The following is an 18,295-nucleotide window of genomic DNA, read 5'->3' on the forward strand; positions in this document are numbered from 1 at the left end:
GAATAACAGTTTTAGTATAGGCATATAGACAAAAGCAAGAGTGACTCTGCACTAATTACATTGTTTGCTTGATTATTTTGCAATTGTTCAATTCCTGTTTGACTGGACTCATGTGCAAGGGTGCAGTCAGTCAGAGAGTCATTGATAGGCTACTACATCATCTAGCAGCTGACATGGTTTTCCTCTGTAGCCATATCTCTCTGAGGGATAAACTGCTGCTATATGACTTCCACAAATTGCCAGACATCTCAGCAGCAAGCCAGCAACAATCTTTTGGATCCGGCGGAGCCAACAAAATCATTCACCCCCAAACAGCTGCTATGTAAATGTGGAGCATGGCTTGCTGCTCTACCAGGAAGGCTGTTTAATGCCATCTGAAAGCTGTGTTTTTATCATCTTGGTTTACAAACCACCGTAGTAGATTAGACATAATTCCAGCAAATACTCAAAGAGTGGGGTGAAGGTGAGTACGGAAAATCTACTGCGGATGCGTTATCGGAAATTAATGCATCACATAAAAACACCAGACTATACTATGCCTTTTCCTAACTCTGGTTGAGCAGTTGATTCAACTGCTTACTGATACTGGGCTCTGGACCATTGACTACAGTCCCATAGCCTGGAGGGGCTGTGGAGCTATGGCTGGCTAGTTGGTTGCCTAGCAACATTGCCCAAATACTGTATTTTGCAATTTTGCGAAGATATTTTTCTCTCTGTGATATATTTACTGTTTTTGGACAAGATAGTTTTCTCTCTGAGATTTTTTAATGTGTAGATATATTATCTTCAGTGATAACTCCAATTATATCTAAAAGTTCAGCACAACTCTAGTTCTGCCTAATATGTCAATACATTTTTAGCAATCGTGTGGTACAAATTAAGTGACCCAATATTCTTGAATAGTACATTTGGCATTTTGAAAATAGCCGATCTACAAGCTCACAATGCATGCATTGTGAGCTTGTAGATCTGCTATTTTCAAAAGATTTTATACATTTCATACATTTGAAAACTTGAACGTGACATATGGGACATTCTGCATAATAAGTACTTTCTACTTTTGGTACTTCAAGTACATTTTGATACCAATACTGTACACATTGTAAAGCGTTTGCCTAACGAGCAACTAGCCAATCACAGCGCGAACCTGTCTCTGGGCTATGGGATGCGTCGATTATATCGGCTATATCAACCCTTTATGCTATCAACGAGGGCTGTTACATCGGTTACATCACTCTGCCAGGACACGCCTTTTTGGGTGGTGACACAATCCAGGGAAAGTGCTCGGAGGGGGAGGGGTGTCCCGTCGCCACGCGCAGACAGCAGGCAGCAGCTGCAGCAACAAGACCTGGTGCCATTAACACTGCACTATAAAACATAGAATCACATTTATAGCTAGAAAATATAGGATCACGTTGTACAAACGACATCTAAAATGGTAGACCGTGAGCAACTGGTGCAGAAGGCCAGGCTGGCTGAACAGGCAGAAAGATATGATGATATGGCAGCTGCCATGAAATCGGTGAGTAGGCTACCTTTGTGACCATTTTGATCCTCTGAATCAATTTATTATCATCTACCTCATCAATATTTTTATTTTTATTTTTTTTAATATGGTGATGCTTTAAATTTGAGAAATATCGGAGCACGGTATTGTTACATATAGACAGTTAGCTTGTCTCCATAGGGTACCATGGGCTGTTGGATGAATCAGACAAAGTCAAATAAATCTGGTGTATGAAACTTATCATTAAAGATGACAATCATGAGGAACACATCATTTTTGAACTGCCAAACGTGCTGCTAATATGTAATTTAAGCAACATCAGTTGGAACCCCATAGGAGGGCATCTGCTTCATATTTTTGGAGCATCAGACGTTCCGTGTAATATTTAATATTTTTTTTAATGTAGACGTTTACATAGAACCACATGATCTATCTATTGTATCTGTTTTATTTAACGCGATGTACTGCGGTGAACTGGTTGACTGAGGGGTAAATGCGGACGGTTTGATCTTGGGGCGGTGCCTTTTGCCAGACTGCTTTAAACAGCAGGCAGGCTGTATGATTGTTAAATGATTGAAGGAATTCACAGTGACATTACAACACTCGGTTTAACCACTGATCTGAAGAAAGAAAAACAACCGCTTAACGTAAAGATGAATATTGTGGCCAGGAGAGAAGCAGCTACTGTAGGCTTATAATAACGTCAAATGATGCGCATATAGAGGACAAGGCAAGTGGTACCAGTACCACGAGTGACATCGTAGGCTGAGAATGGCCATGTTCCGTTTTAGAAGATGCTAATCTAGAAACAGAGGGTATAAGACATTATCTACTCTAATCTTTATTTTGTGGGAAGACACATTAGTTAATCGGCCCCCCGAATCCCCCCTCCAAGCTAGCCTACACTGCGCATTTGTGAAAGGAACGTTGTCTGAAGGAGGTTGATCACAATCGATTTGCGCAACATCAGTTTATAATATTTGAACCATTCACCTTCCAGACGTGGGTGTTATAGTGGAAACCTCACCAGAATGTTCTGTAATTGCCACATACTGCAGTGAACGCTACGTTTCCCACCTTTATTTTTTTTCTTCCAAGCTGACGTGTTGGTCTATCTATGTGGTCGATGATGCTGTGTAACAACTGCACCCTCGCATCCTCGACCTCTTTCGGCAAATTGAGCAGGTTTTTCATATGAGGCGTGTCGCAGCATCAGCCAAGATGCAGTAGCCTCACCACAGTAGTGCACCAATTCATAACCAGCATTTGATCATAGATGCTTACTGACAATGTCATTACCCTCCCATACATCATGGTTGCTACTGCATTGACACAGATAAGCAATTCTGTCTGACTAAGGCCTGGATCTCATATCTGCATTCTTTTACGGGAAAAGGCCAATGCTGCCAGTCGTCCACCATGAAAGGAATAGCCTTAACCATTTAAACCCCATATGGGTAACCAGTGTCCCTCAGGGCTCAATACTAGTGTATTTTCTGTTTTCTGTTATTGTGGGGAAAGCTTTGGCTGAAAATAGCCGATCGACAAGCTCACAATAGTGTCGCGTTGTGAGCTTGTCGATCTGCTATTTTCAGCAAAAGGTTTCTCCACAATACGGATGCTGGGGTTAATACACAGAGAAGTGTTCCTTTAAATTGGAGGAGGAAGCAAGCAGGGGATACAGTGTGTCATTCTGGCTACAACAAATTCAACTCAACAAGTAAAATCTTGTGGCCTGCTGTCAGTGTGTATAGACTATAAGGCCAGTGACTCCTGCTCTCTAGGACCAGGTGGGGGTAATGTCAGAGGGGGATTGGCTCCACCCCTCAGATTTATGCCGAGTCAGAGAGGGCTGCCCCTCACCCAGCCAGTCTCTCTGCAGTAGTGGGCAATGGGGTGTGTCTGCTGCCTCGCCCATTAGCTGAGGGGAATCCCTTGCCACTGCAGACATGGACATAACCGCCCAATGGAAATTAGTCATTAGTTTGTACATTTTCTTTTCCCATTTTGCTTGCTGATGATGCCAATATGATTTAGTCACATACTGACTTACAAATAGCCTACTAGTTTAACCTCAATAAGCTCTCCTCCATTATTAAAGAGTAACATTTCTTATTAGAGGGAAGGGGCAGGAGGTATATTTATGCTAGAGTGTCAGTAGATTTCTCAAGTCTCTCACACTAATTTCTTAGGCATTTTAGTTGATGAGAAATTAAATTGGAAATATATTCTTGATATTCTATGATTTATCTGTGTTTGATTTCTGGTAAAATTGTTTGGGCAAATACACCTCCAACCTTCATAAACATTATATGCTGCAAAGACAATTTCTAAGACTGGGAACTCTCCAACTCTAACAAGGCCTCTGTCCCAATACATATTTTCAGTATATGACATAAGTCTTCATTAGATATGTGTGTTTATATATAAATATATGTTCTTGACTTTTCCTTATTATCATCGTTTAGCAACTTCTTAAAATTGAATTTGCAAATTAATTAATATAATACTAAAGAGGTTGACTTCAGCTTCCTTTCTACAAACTAAAACGGCCAGTGGGCTACTCCCTTAGATACTGTATTGTACAGATACGGAATGCCAAAGTACACATTATCAAGAGTGTTATCTTTAGAACATTTTAAAAGAACATTTTAAAAGTAATGTCTAATTCTTTCTTGACATATATATATATTATATATTATATATATATATATTATATATTATATATATATATATATATATAAATATATATATATATATATATATATATATATATATATATATATATATATATATATATATATATATATATATATATATATATATATATATTACATATTTCTTTGTTTCTTGACAATTACAAACATAGTTTTTCATGTATTTCTTTGTTTTTATTGGATTGTTCTCAATTGATTGATTGGTTAGTTTTTCTGCAAATTTTGTGTGCTTCTTTTTTTTTAACCATGTGGCTTCTTGACAGGGCCGGATACAGAAATTATTAACTGGGGGGGCATTAATAAATGCTGGGGGGGCCCAAAACCATTTGGGGGGTTTTCGGTGGCCCCAAACCCCCCAAATGCGTAGGAAAATATGTATTTTGGCACAGTTAGACCTTTTTTTTTCGGCTGTTTGTGTATTACTGCTTCCTATTGTTCTTTTGGGCTTGTTTTCCTAGGCTTCTTTCTCTCGCAATATCTGGCAACACTGCCCATGGAAAATCAGGGCAGAGGATTATTTGAATTGTGCAATGATACATGATGGAATATGTTTAAGGATTATTTTGAATATGGTAAGCTCACATTTCATATCATGACATAAATGTAACATTCAAAAAAAAAAAAAAAAATTAAGATTTTTTTGGGGGGGGCAGTCAGGGTATTTGGGGGGGCATTGCCCCCCCTTGCCCATGCCTAGATCCGGCCCTGCTTCTTGACCTCTCCTGACATCTTACATTTTCATTAACTGGAATATATATGTAGTCTTATGTGTGCAAATAAAATAAAGTAAAATGAAATGATTTACTAGACCTAATGTAAACAATTAATGATAACAGACAATAACAGACTAAATATTAATGAACAAACTTCTTGTAGACATGCCTGTAATACAGAACTGATTGACTTGAGATGATTGAATAACACAGTTATCTCAGCTCCCACCTTTAACTTTATTTACATTAGCAGTCTAGCCGCCCTCTACCTAAATCTTTGTTAGTTTATGTAAGAATTCTAACAAGATAATGTGGTCTAGTAAGGGACAGTGCTACTGAACAACTTCATATTAGTGATCATTAACAACACCATCCCAATGTGAGAAACCTGTAAACTTTACAGGGCTATTGGTACTAGGGGGCGGCAGCGGCTCAGGAGGTAGAGCGGCCGTCTTGGAATCCGAAAGTTCCAGGTTCGATCCCCGGCTCCTCCTGGCTAAGTGTCAAAGTGTCCTTGAGCAAAACGTTGAACCCCTAACTGCTCCAGATGAGCAGGTTGCAAGGGTTTGCATGGTTTCCTCCACCATCGGGGTGTGATTGTCTGTGAATGGGTGAATGTTAAGTAAATTGTAAAGCACTTTGAAGGGTTAGAAAAGTGCTACATAAATGCAGTCCATTTACTCCACTGATATAAAGTTTCTGGATTTGTTGAATTGTCTGAATTTTTTACATCCAAGAAAACTTTATTGGTTCATTTCATTTAAATATGAAAGGCATAACATTTCTTCTTTCTTCGTCTGTTCTGTTACTACAACCTTATCAAGGTCATTCTGTGTCTTTAGTCAGCTGTGAAAATTCAACAATGCAGAATAAAAGACCAGCTGCAATGGCTTTTCGCGACCATATCGTGATGTATTGCCATAGTGAAACTGGCTGGTTTGTTCAGCCAATCACAATGATGGGGGCGGGGTGGGCCATTCAGTGACTTAATCAGTAAGGGGGTGGGCCATTCAGTGACTTAATCAGTAAGGGGCTGTGCCCACATAGAACGCCTTTTGAGTTGGCAGCGCCAGTCTTCCATGTATTTCTATGATAAAGACGTGCTGGTGCGGTCCTCTCCCCAGCGGCGACCATCGCGCTCCCGACGTTTTTTTTTTAGTGCAGCGCCCTGGGCACTTCAAGCTGGAAAAACTTCAACTTTTGGAAAGGAGCACTGGTCATTTGATCCTCCTGATTGTATGTGACAACTCGCCATTGACTCATTACCACAAGCTAATGCTAATAATGCAGATGCCAGGACGTTTGAGCAGTGAGCAACTCAATGGTTGATAGGTTTGAACAGTGCGGGCATCACTGTGTGCAAGCATCACTGGCCAGCCAAGCGTACTCGGAAACGGTTTGATTCAAACGGATCCAGTGTGAAGCCGCCATGAGTTTTTAATAAAAAAGGTAATTATTTGGGTAAATAATATAGTGAATTGTCCAAATTATGTATTTATTTTGACTAGAGGATAAGCCCCTTGAGATGCAGCGAAGGGTCCTCAAAGCACAACACACAACAAGAAAACAATCCAACAACACAGAACAAAAACAGTATAGTTTTGAAGTTTACAAGGTCAAAGGGTAGCAATTTAGTTTACAGTATTTGCTTGGATTTTCCATCCCTTGAAGACAGAACTCGTCCCCCCAAAAAAGAGTGCAGTGACAGTCAATATTTGACCTATCTCTTTGAATATTTACAAAGTAAAAATAATACTAGTGTTGGAGCCAAAATACAATTTCTGTTTATTTTTGTTTTGTTTTGTTTATTCATGGTGCATAGGTGTGGCTTTATAAGCACCACAGGTGGTGGATACCAATTTATACCTGGGAAGGGATGATTGTGGCCAGGTGTGCAATGGGGGAAAGCCACACAGTTTTTAACCGTGCCCCTGTCATGCCGTGTGTTGCTGGCAGCGTTCGATGTCGGTTTGTTTTATGAGTTTTTGTCTATCTTTATGGATTTGTATGGTGGAAAGAAGCATCTACTTGAACTGTTTGATTCAGCAGTCTAATTGCTGCTAGATATGACTGTTCAGGAGTCTGGTGGTATTTCTCCTGATGCTCCAGTATCGTTTGCCTGGCCGTGGATGCAGCAGCGGTTTGAACAGACCATGGCTGGGGTGGTATGTGTCCCTGATGATACTTTCAGCCTTAGTCACACATCGTCTCTCGTGTATATCCTGGAGAGGGGGAAGCTCACCTCCCACGATGCGGTGCGCTGTTCGCACCACTCTCTGTAGTGCTTTGTGTTCAGTGGTGGTACAGTTGCCAAACCAGGCGGTGGTGCCACTCGCCTGGACGCTCTCGATGGTTCTGCTGTAGAACGCTCTGAGGATGCGGGGGCTCACTCCGAACTTCTTCAGACGACGGAGTATGCGTGGCCCACTTGAGGTCCCTTGAAATGTGTACTCCGAGGAACTTGAAGCCACAGACCTGTTCCACTGCAACACCATTTATGTGAATAGGTGCGTGCTCTCTCTCCGGCCTTCTAAAGTCCACGATCAGCTCCTTGGTCTTGATCGACTTTGAGAGCAAGGTTGTTCTCCTGGCACCACTGTGTCAATGTTCCAACCTCGGCTCTGTAGGCCGTCTCGTCGTTGTTTTCGATATTGACACACGCACGCACGCACGCACATACGCACGCACACACACACAAACCCGATCTCACACAACACGGTGAAATAGCACGGATTGACATTGACCGTACATAGACGACTAGAAAACCCAAAACCCGTGCATAGGAGCCACGAATCCCCTCCGTTGACTTTGTTACGTTTTGGACCATGTCGGAGGCGCGCAGTCTCAAGCGACTGGGGCCACGTGAAGCACCACCGAGCGAGCTAAAGCGAGCGAGTTGCCGTGCTGAACGTTGCGACGTTCACTTGAGCCTACTCAGCGCCTACTCAGTTATATACCGATAGGCACAGAATCATGTTGTGGGGGACTGCTCTGCTTCCGGGTTGCAACCGTGTTATTTCACTGTGGGATTCGCGGCTCATATGCACAGCTTTTCGGGTTTTCTAGTCGTCTAATTACGGAATTTTCATTCTGTGCTATTTCACCGTGTTCTGTGAGATCAGGCTGCACACACACGCACAAACACACACACGCACACGCACACACACACACACACACACACACACACACACACACACACACACACACACAGTATATATATTGTTTGCCTTAATATCTGCTGTATTTATCCATAGTAAGTTCACTGCAGGCCATAGAAATATAGTGTATAATTTGTATAATGTACATTTCCATTCATAGCAACGCTGTGCTGCTGTGTCAAACACAGAACACGAAGTAATCAGTCCACGGAGTCCTCCGTGACATGTTTGTTGAATATGAGGATGCATTGGTGTCCATAGCAATAAGCACAATTGGACTGCCAAGCATATGTAGGTGGCCTTGAACATGGAAGAATTGCACTTAGGACCTATCTATACTTTTTTATTATATACATTATATTGCAGGTACAGATTCTATCCATGGGATATCTTGTCTTTTTTTTGTATAAATATTAATAAATTTTTCATATAATCATGGTTGCGGAAAGCATTCCCACAATGTAACAATGTAGTCTAAAACTATAATGTATTTTTTGTGTGTGTGTGTGTGTCATTTAAATATTGACCATCATTAGAGCTTCAAGTTTGTGTTAAGTGACTTTTGTTTTATCGTAGATTTAATGTCCTTTATACAGCACCCTCAGTTTGAACATAGTCTTCCCGAGTTTTGACCTAGAAGTCCAGTACATATCGCAGGAATCGAAGCACCATTCACTGTAGGCTATGATCATTATTGGCCAAAAAATGTTTTGCAGATTTTGTCAATGAATTGTCAATAATCTTTGTTGATATTTGTTTTCATGCCAGGCTAAGGTATGAAGGAACATAACCACCATACCCTTGGATCTAAATTTGGCTATTGATTAGGCTGCACAGCATAGACAATGTACTGCTGACTAGCTATACAGCTTGTTTGTTATTTGGTCAGCAAAAGGAGTAGGTTTATCACACCAGCAAAAATCTAGCCATGCAGCTCAACCTAATTCATATACAAGATTGGCAATGTAGGGAATGGTCCATTTGGAACACATATTTCTTCATGAATGGTTTAATGAATGAATAACTTTAACTTGTTTGTGATCTATGAACAGTCTTATGATTCATATATATACAATAACTTCAATGCAGTTGTAATGAATGCCAATGTAAAACAAAAACACCAAAGAGGCATGTTACACTACAAGTAAGCTAAACCTTTTGTCTAGGCTACACAGAAATTAAAGGATAACATGGCTGATATTTAAAGCAAATCATACCGTTCCTTTTGTGAGGAGAACAGGTGAAAACCAAACACAACACTTCCCAAAGCATTCTGTGTTAAGAGAGCTGGAGCTGACCAACGTGAAACTCCATGAGCTCTCGGCAGAGATCGCACTGGGAAGTGTTGTGTCTGGTTTTCACATGTCATCCTCACAATAGAACCATAGGAACTAAAGTTCCCACTAAAGTTCCCACTAAAGTTCCACGGCTTCCCTCCCCGGACATATGGACCAATTGTGTTCGTATAGACGTTGGACAAAGCCGGATTGACCGTGGTGGATTAGAACCCCTAGAATAGTAATTCAAAAATAAATCTTTCACTGATAAGTATTTCACAATAACCTTTCGACATAAACGTGTTTTTTTACAACTTTTCTAAACACTATTTTGTATCTTAGTCGCGATTGTCTGGCACCGACACTCACACCAAAATTACGCAGGCACCGGAAACATACCGGAATTTTATTTATTTATGTATATTAACAATTATTATATTATATTAACAATTCACACACACACACTCTACAGTGAAACTTTTTGAGCATGCTAAAATTGTGGATGGGGAGTCCATTAGAAACTTGGGAAAGAAAGTATTACACAGACTGAATCTTCAGCAATGCAAGCTAATTTAAGTTATATGAAGAATATGTGGTACAGTATGTTTATGTCTGACAGCAATATTCAAGTTAACTATCTAATCCAGATAAAATATTGACATGAGAACTTGGATGTTCTGTAAAATGGTTTAGATTAGTGATCAGTCAGATAGACCTTCCATGATTGCACACAAATATCCCCAATCCAACTCACTACACATCAGCATACTATTGGACAAGGAAGTTTGCTTACGATGTTAGCTAGCGAGCCAGTCATTCAGGCAGTTAACTGTTGTACTGGCCCTGTGGCAAAGTCACTGTTAATACTGGTTTACTGGTTCAATGTGCATAGAGTAAATCAAAACATACAGTATAGCAGAATAGAATAGAATAATATTGGAAGGTTGAATTAAGCATAATTGTGTGCCCTGCCTTACCCTTTTAAATGTGAGCTACTTCAGAATGTATCACAGGCACCAATGAATATGTATTATGAATTACAGTATATAATTGTTATGTAATAAACAGTAAATAATATTATGAAAATGTGATTCTTTGTGGCATCATAGAAGAGAATGCAATGGGAAGTATAACTACCCACTTATTTGCACATTAAATGTACAGGGGAGAAGTGGGAGTCATAAAATGGACAAAATGGGGAAGTCGTTGAGGCGCTGCTGAAAATAAACATTGTATTTCATTTGATTTAATATTAGAGTTTTATCAGCTATTATGTATGGTTGTTTGTGATACAGTGAGCATGAAGTAACATGACACACTGTTCTCCTTTCAGTTACCTTCACTTTTTACTGTATATTGTCTTGCCTAAAACAAGCTAGTCTAGTTCTGAGCATCTTTTAAATTCCCTACAAGTTATAAACCATTTCTTTTATACCTTTTACAAATGTCACAACCCTGCTGCAGCAGCTTTACAGAAAAACAGAGCAGAAACAGAGCAATTTTCAAGGCAGAACATTTGCACTGAACACTTTTACTAACTATGACACTCACTGCTATGCTACTGTATGTACCCCAGCACCATACTGTCCCTTGCTTAACAAGCCAGTCCTATTCACACTGCTCATGACGTCAGATAGTGCATGCCGCCTTTGTGCTCTGCAGCCTGAAAGAGGGCAGGCTGGGGAGGGGGGCTGTCACATCACTTTAACAGAGACACATGAAGACCAGGAAGATTGCAAAGATGGAAGGAAAGTAAATCAAGACAGAGAGATAAATGGCGAGCTGACGACTAAATCAAATGGCATGCACTTGGCCTCTAAACACCGGAAAAAGGACTTGTTATCAGTCTCTGAACTTTAACGTCTATAATATGTGTGTGCGTGTGCGTGTGTGTGCGTGTGCGTGTGCGTGTGTGTGTGTGTGTGTGTGTGTGTGTCTGTGTCTGTGTCTGTGTGTCTGTGTGTGTGCTTAGAATAGAATAGAATACTTGGATTAATTCAAAGCACACACTGTAATATATGTACTATATATACACACTGTATAAGCCTAAGATATCACTGGCTGTTGATATGAATGGAAACAGATCTGTCAGAGGGGAAGTATTGATTGTCCTTCCTGGCATTTATTTGTATTAGCATGCAACTCTTTGGAAGTTGACAGCCTTGTGTAAGAATGAGTCACGAGAGAGCCAGCGCAATTGATGAGCTTTATGGGCAGACAGAGCCCTATTGTCATCCCTGCACCATAGCTTCCGTCAGGGCTTTCTGCACACTCTGCAGGCCCCCGAAAACAAAGACGGCCATGTTTTTACAGCGAGGTTGTTTAGGGCTTGTTTTTCTGACCTCTGTAGTACTCTAGCACTGACCTACAGTACATTGCTGGGCAGCATTTTACAGTTATGTTACATATTGCTTATTGTCATTTATCAGGATGTGGCTTGGAGAAATGTAGAGCAAAGTATAGCTACACGATTAGTACTGTGGCACTGTGCGTTCATGCAGTATTGTGTCAGGCAAGCTTTCTCTTGTGCTCCTAAGTGTGTTTGTTATGCAATTAAATATTGTCTTGTTCCAAGACAGGAGTACTTATGTCATCTTCTTTATGGCAGTTGTAAAATTTGCTTTTCAAGATTTAATTTATGGCAGCTGTAAAATGAACGCTTGTAAATGAAGAGATGGACTTTTCAGTCAAATTTACAATAACATTTGTTCAGGCTTTGTATATAGATCATTTTACATGTTTGTTAGCTTTTTTACCATTTGTGCATTGCTACGCTCTTGAAGACCAATGTTCAAGCTGGCTTAAATATTAAATTACTTTTTTCCTATTGAAAGACAGCTGTTATCATGCCCTGCACCCACCCACCCCAGTCCCACGTCTTATCCCATAGCCATGTCAGTCTCCGTGCTATTTGCAGGTTGCGCCCAAAGTCACCAGCAGAGATAGGCCAGCTTTCAAAAGACAAAGCAGATTTTGTGGTCTCCATGGAAACAGCAGATTGCATGATAGATTGCTCTTTGCCCTCTGATGCCTCTCTAGTATACAGTACAAGTAATGTGCTAGAGGAAACAGTTGGGTTTTACCATATGCAGGAGGAAGGAGAAATTACACGTTGTTTTCACATTGTTTTTTTGTTTTAGTCACCATGCAACATTATAATTGAAGATGGACACACAAATGCTTTGATTACTCGTATTGCTGTGATGTATGTATATACTGTAACTAATAATTTACAGTAACTAATTTTACGATTCTGATTCCTTAATGGTTTCCTTTATATTTCACACATACATGTACTGACTTAGGCTGCTTTGTATAAAATATTGCATTTGTGCAAATAATTATCGACCAATAAAAATAACTTTACATTATATATTGTAGCTATTTATTACTTCTACACATTATTATATTACAATGAAGATGGTGCAATTAGATCGTGAATGACAGTGCTGTGTTTCTCTGCAGACATGTCAGTGGGATCTGATGCACAAAGTTGCATGCATATTGTAGCCCATGCGCTCCGACCAGGACCGGAAGCGCAACTGAACGAGAATGTGAACGAATCATTTGAACGGATCATTGCCATGAACGTGAACACAATCGTTCGTTCACTGATTTTTTTTCCCCCACCTCTATTCCAAATGGACACTTAAAGCAGGGTTTCCGCTAGGCAATTTTTGGGCCGGCCAACTTGACCGACAGGATTATATTTTACCGGCCAAAGAATAAATTAATCTGCCATATTATAATTAACATCACATGCGTGTTTGCAGATACATGCACCCAACTGATAATTACACCTCGTTGCGTTAGCACTGCGCTTCTTTCTTCTTCTTTCTGACAGATGCAATCTGTTCCTGTTTTTATAGTTAACTAAATAATCTATCTACTCCATCATGCAGAGATGTCGCTTGCCAAAAAATTACTTAATAATGTGGCCGTGCGTGAACTATAAACAAATGAATATATGTTTTGGGCTTTACATCTCATTCAAACTTAATATGCAAAACCTACAGCTTTTGTTTTGCTTTGTTAATGTTAATTATGTCATCATGAATGATGGCGCAATGGGACCTTGATTACTTGCTTCAGTTGCCTGCAATGTATCTGTCACCAACTTTCCCCTCTTTATCCATTGCAGACAGACAGTCACTGTGCTTGCTTGTATAATATCCACAACCCATACGAGTTCGGGTCCCTGTTTTATTATCGTCCATTGGGTCCAGCTTGGTTCATATTCTAGCTGTATAAAGCTTGATTTGTGCTTCACCGTATGATGGTGTTGCGTAACGGAAAATAGCAGACATACAAGCTCACAACGCGCCGCCTTATGACACGTTGTGAGCTTGTAGGTCTGATATTTTCAAAGCGCGACACCATCGTACAACGAATAGGCTGTACGATGGTGCAGCAGCAGGCTGTCGGGAGTCAAACCATTATGATAGGTTTTAATGGTTGTAAACTACGTATTGCAATCATGCAATGTTGTGTTACTTTATCCAAATAATAATATTAATAATAGTCTTAAATGATAAAATAGCCAAATAACAGCATTTTCCCAATCGGCCACAGTGGCCGGTGATGTTTATAATTAACGGCCAATTAAACATTTTAATCCGGCCGTTAAATACCGGCTAATAGAAACCCTGACTTACAGGTCTGTAACTCTGAGAGTGTACAAATGGAACCATTTGGTTCCATTTGTACACTCTCCAGTCCACATAGCAGCTCTGACAGTGTGATAAAACCGGTTCCAGTAACGGTTCCAGATGTGATGGAACCGATTCCGGTTCCTCAATGTCGGATCTGGTTCCTCCGGTTCCTTTGGTTCCGAATCCCAACCCTAACTGTAACACAACAATTTAAAAAAGGAGTCAACTCATGATTGTATTGCAACAACTACTACTGTATGTATGACATCATAACAACAACAGAAGCATGTATCTGAAGTGATTGGTCATAGGAAAGAAAGCAAAGTCATAATGCAAAACAAACTAAGGAGAAAAAGTGCTGACCACGGTAAATACGCAACTGTTTCAAAGAAGGTCACGATGTAAAGATCACTGGTTTAATTTCAGGCTATATCCATCACTGCCAGTTTCCCTGAGCAAGAAATGAGGCCCTACCCATATCAGGGGCACTGTAATGTCAGTTCTTATGCTGATAAGTGAGTCTCAGGGGAATTATCAAGACAAGTGGATTATGTAATATGACCCACAGGTTAAAGTTACTTTGTTAAAAAAGAAAGAAAGAAAAAAGAAGTGCGAGTGTTGTCTTATGGGGATAGGGTTATAATTATAGGCCAGGGTATGACTCATCAACATCCTTCTTGGAAGAGTGAGTGACCCAACGCTTGGTTGAGTGAACAAAAGTAAGACCTAGTGAAAAGAAGGAGAGGGAAACGACAATCTCTCCTCCCTCTCTCTCTCTCTCTCTCTCACATACAGTGTGTGTGTGTGTGTGTGTGTGTGTGTGTGTGTGTGTGTGTGTGTGTGTGTGTGTGTGTGTGTGTGTGTGTGTGTGTGTGTGTGTGTGTGTGTGTGTGTGTGTGTGTGTGTGTGTGTGTGTGTGTGATGATACATATAAAATACATACTGCTTATAATGTTTATTGTATATTGAGGTGTGTGAAGATGCCTTTCCCTTTGGGGTAGAATAGATGAAATCCTCCAGACTCTGGACTGTCAAAATGAATGAATAAATAAAGCTTACAGCGCAGAAGAAAGCCAATGTGCTGCAACCTCAGGGGATGATGTCAGCATCCTGCTCGATGCAGTGGTAGTGGCCATGGGTACAGAAGACCTTTTTCTACACCTGAGTCTCTTATCATTGTCACTCTGTCTCACAGCTGGTGACTTATCTTAAAGTGTTGGTTCAGTAATCAGTAACAACTTTATTACTGCTACAGTATGGCGTAGCCCGGCTGTTGCATGGTAACAGCCTGCAAAGAAAAAGAAAACAGTAAATGAGATGACATCCTTGTAACGCCTTTCAATGCGTCCTTCCTTGTCCTCTCTTCAGGTGACGGAGCTGAACGAGGCACTATCCAACGAGGAGAGGAACCTGCTCTCTGTCGCCTACAAGAACGTGGTGGGGGCACGGCGTTCGTCTTGGCGCGTCATCTCCAGCATTGAGCAGAAGACGTCGGCCGACGGCAACGAGAAGAAAATCGAGATGGTGCGAGCCTACCGGGAAAAGATCGAGAAAGAGCTGGAGGCCGTGTGCCAGGACGTCCTCAACCTCCTGGACAACTTCCTCATCAAGTGCTGCAACGAGACGCAACACGAGAGCAAGGTGTTCTACCTGAAGATGAAGGGCGACTACTACCGTTACCTAGCCGAGGTGGCCACGGGGGAGAAGAGGGCTGGAGTGGTGGAGTCCTCTGAGAAGTCCTACAGCGAGGCCCACGAGATCAGCAAGGAGCACATGCAGCCCACCCACCCCATCCGCCTGGGCCTGGCTCTCAACTACTCCGTGTTCTACTATGAGATCCAGAATGCTCCCGAGCAGGCCTGTCACCTGGCCAAGACCGCCTTCGACGACGCCATCGCCGAGCTGGACACCCTCAACGAGGACTCCTACAAAGACTCCACACTCATCATGCAGCTGCTACGAGACAACCTAACACTGTGGACGAGCGACCAGCAGGACGAGGAAGGGGGGGAAACCAACAACTAAGTCCAAGACCTCTTTCTGCCAAAACACACACACAACACGCGCTCACGAATAATGACGACAACAAAATGATAAATAAATAGTAAACGTTCTTAGAAATTAAAACAACAAAAAAGGGGGCTGATGGAGCATCGGCAGCCACTTTTGCTGGTGATACTAATGCGGCCGCTGTTCTTTATTTTTCCACAAATTAAAAGTAAATGAAATAAATGGTGGGAGGAGGGCAGTCAATTTTAGTTAGTGAAGTTATGATTAAAAAAAGGAACGAACGAAAATCCTTCTTGATAGCCTCTGTGACATTTGCCAAACTACCACTTAGAAGCAAGGGGTATGTCATTCTTCACAGTGTGGCCACTGGGTAATAATACCTTCACACTGGCATAGACTGTTCTTATTGTGCAAATGAAGCTGAGCTGTCTTATTGTATTTGGTGAGGGAGGAGCATTCAATATCAAGTTTGACGCTTGAGCAACAAGAAAATTAAGAGTAACCTTGAATGTCATCACCTTGCTTAATGAGAGACAGACAGAGAAAGAGAGAGAGAGTGTGTGTGTGCGAATTAGTTGTAGAAATAAGAGAGGTTGCGGAGAAACCGAACTTCATCAAGTAACCAGAGACGTACCAACATGGGATCTGGATGCACAGCACCATGGTCCTTGAGTGAGAAGCAGGTTGTCTCTGTTTTGAACATGCATACAAACGTTTTGTTTGCTTTGTGTCAGGTATGTGTCCAGCTCAGTCACAGTCATACTGTAACTAAAATACAAGTTCATGGAGTAAGCCTAGTGCAGCTTGTTCCTCTCATGTGCTGATGTGCTTTTTATTAAATAAATTAACTGTCTTGGGGCACCTAATTCTTATTGTCAGTATTGTCGTTACTATAACCATTTCTATTGGCTCTTTTATGTTTGTAGGATACCATTTCATTCATTGAAATATTGATATCAAACCAAAAGCAATGGAAATTACTAATTAAAAAAATCTGGTTTGGGAGGAAATTGTTGAAACAAGTCACCAAACACTTAAGAGCCCTAATTGTCTTATTTCTCTAACTTCACAACTATCAATAGGATTTCTGAAATGGCACAGGGTAGACTGGAATCACATACAGTACTTGATTGGTGGACTAAGTGTAATTTGTGGACAGAGCAAATGCAATGTTACATGGAAGATCTAAAAGCAGATTTGAGGTTTGTGGATTTTCTTTGTGTTACGTTTCTTATTGGTCAAGAAATGCACTTGCCTATTATACTGTTTCTTCAGTGTAAGATGATAACTGCTCCAATATTCTCCATAATACAATATCGTGCATGCTGTGATGTATTTATACAGTAGCTTGAATTTATTAACTTATACTGTAGATGTTATGTATTCATATGAACATGGAATTACTAGACATTAATCTGATTATTTTCTATTTATTTCTTTTTATTGGATTGTTAGCAAGACCTTTTAATCTGTGTTTTCTTTACTCCATTTGCTGAAGTACGCTATACCAAAACAGTGATTGTTAACAATAAATTGATCTGTTATGGACGTTGCTATGGTGACATGCAATTCTTGCTAAGGGAAAAAGATCAGCACGCTGCTGTGTTTTTGATCTTTTAGTCAAAAAATGTAATCAAAATATTGAATTGGTGTTTCCTGTATATGGACCATTATTGTTTTTTTTAGCTTCCTTTAGATGCCCATTAGCAGTTAATTTTGAGTCAAATAATGATAATCAAGATACATTAAATGTTTCCAAACTAGATTAAAGTCTAAAGTCTACAAAAGTCAGACTAAATTTGGTACATAATCATGACAAATATTATTGGTGCTATTACAGTAGAAACAATTTTAACATGCAATTTAGAACCTTCCCTCATGATACCGTAATTATGATATAACCAACTCACCAAAATAAAGAACCAAGTGGTTCTTTGAAGCTTTCACCCTCTTGGCTGATATAGCTGCTATTTAGATAGAATGTAATGTTGCAAGTTCTGGTGCAACTCTGTATAAACAACCATTCAAACCACTGTTTATCCACATGAGTTAAGAAATGTCACTGAAGAAACAGACAATTCATACAAAATCATTCATGGCACTACATGGAACCATTATAATACAATGGAGATCTATTTGTGGTTCTCAAACCACTTGTGAGCAGCACAACTACTGAAGAACCTGGTTCTACGTGGTATCATTAGTGGTTCCATGTAGGTCCAAGTTGGAACAAAGGGGTTGAAGCGGTCTTAAATCTATTT

At 40.4% G+C, this 18,295-nt stretch overlaps 1 protein-coding gene across 1 annotated transcript; it reads left to right on the forward strand.

Annotated features, from left to right (window-relative positions):
* Positions 1–1,285: 1,285 nt before the first annotated feature.
* ywhag1 (3-monooxygenase/tryptophan 5-monooxygenase activation protein, gamma polypeptide 1) lies at positions 1,286–17,588 on the forward strand. The gene is made up of 2 exons (XM_080434576.1): positions 1,286–1,522; positions 15,393–17,588. The coding sequence occupies exons 1-2, from the start codon at positions 1,436–1,438 to the stop codon at positions 16,047–16,049; spliced, it is 744 nt and encodes a 247-aa protein (XP_080290702.1). The 5' UTR covers positions 1,286–1,435; the 3' UTR covers positions 16,050–17,588.
* The last annotated feature ends 707 nt before the right edge of the window (positions 17,589–18,295 follow it).

Source organism: Gymnoscopelus braueri, assembly GCF_963280865.1.
Source record: "Gymnoscopelus braueri genome assembly, chromosome: 8".
NCBI lineage: Eukaryota > Metazoa > Chordata > Actinopteri > Myctophiformes > Myctophidae > Gymnoscopelus > Gymnoscopelus braueri.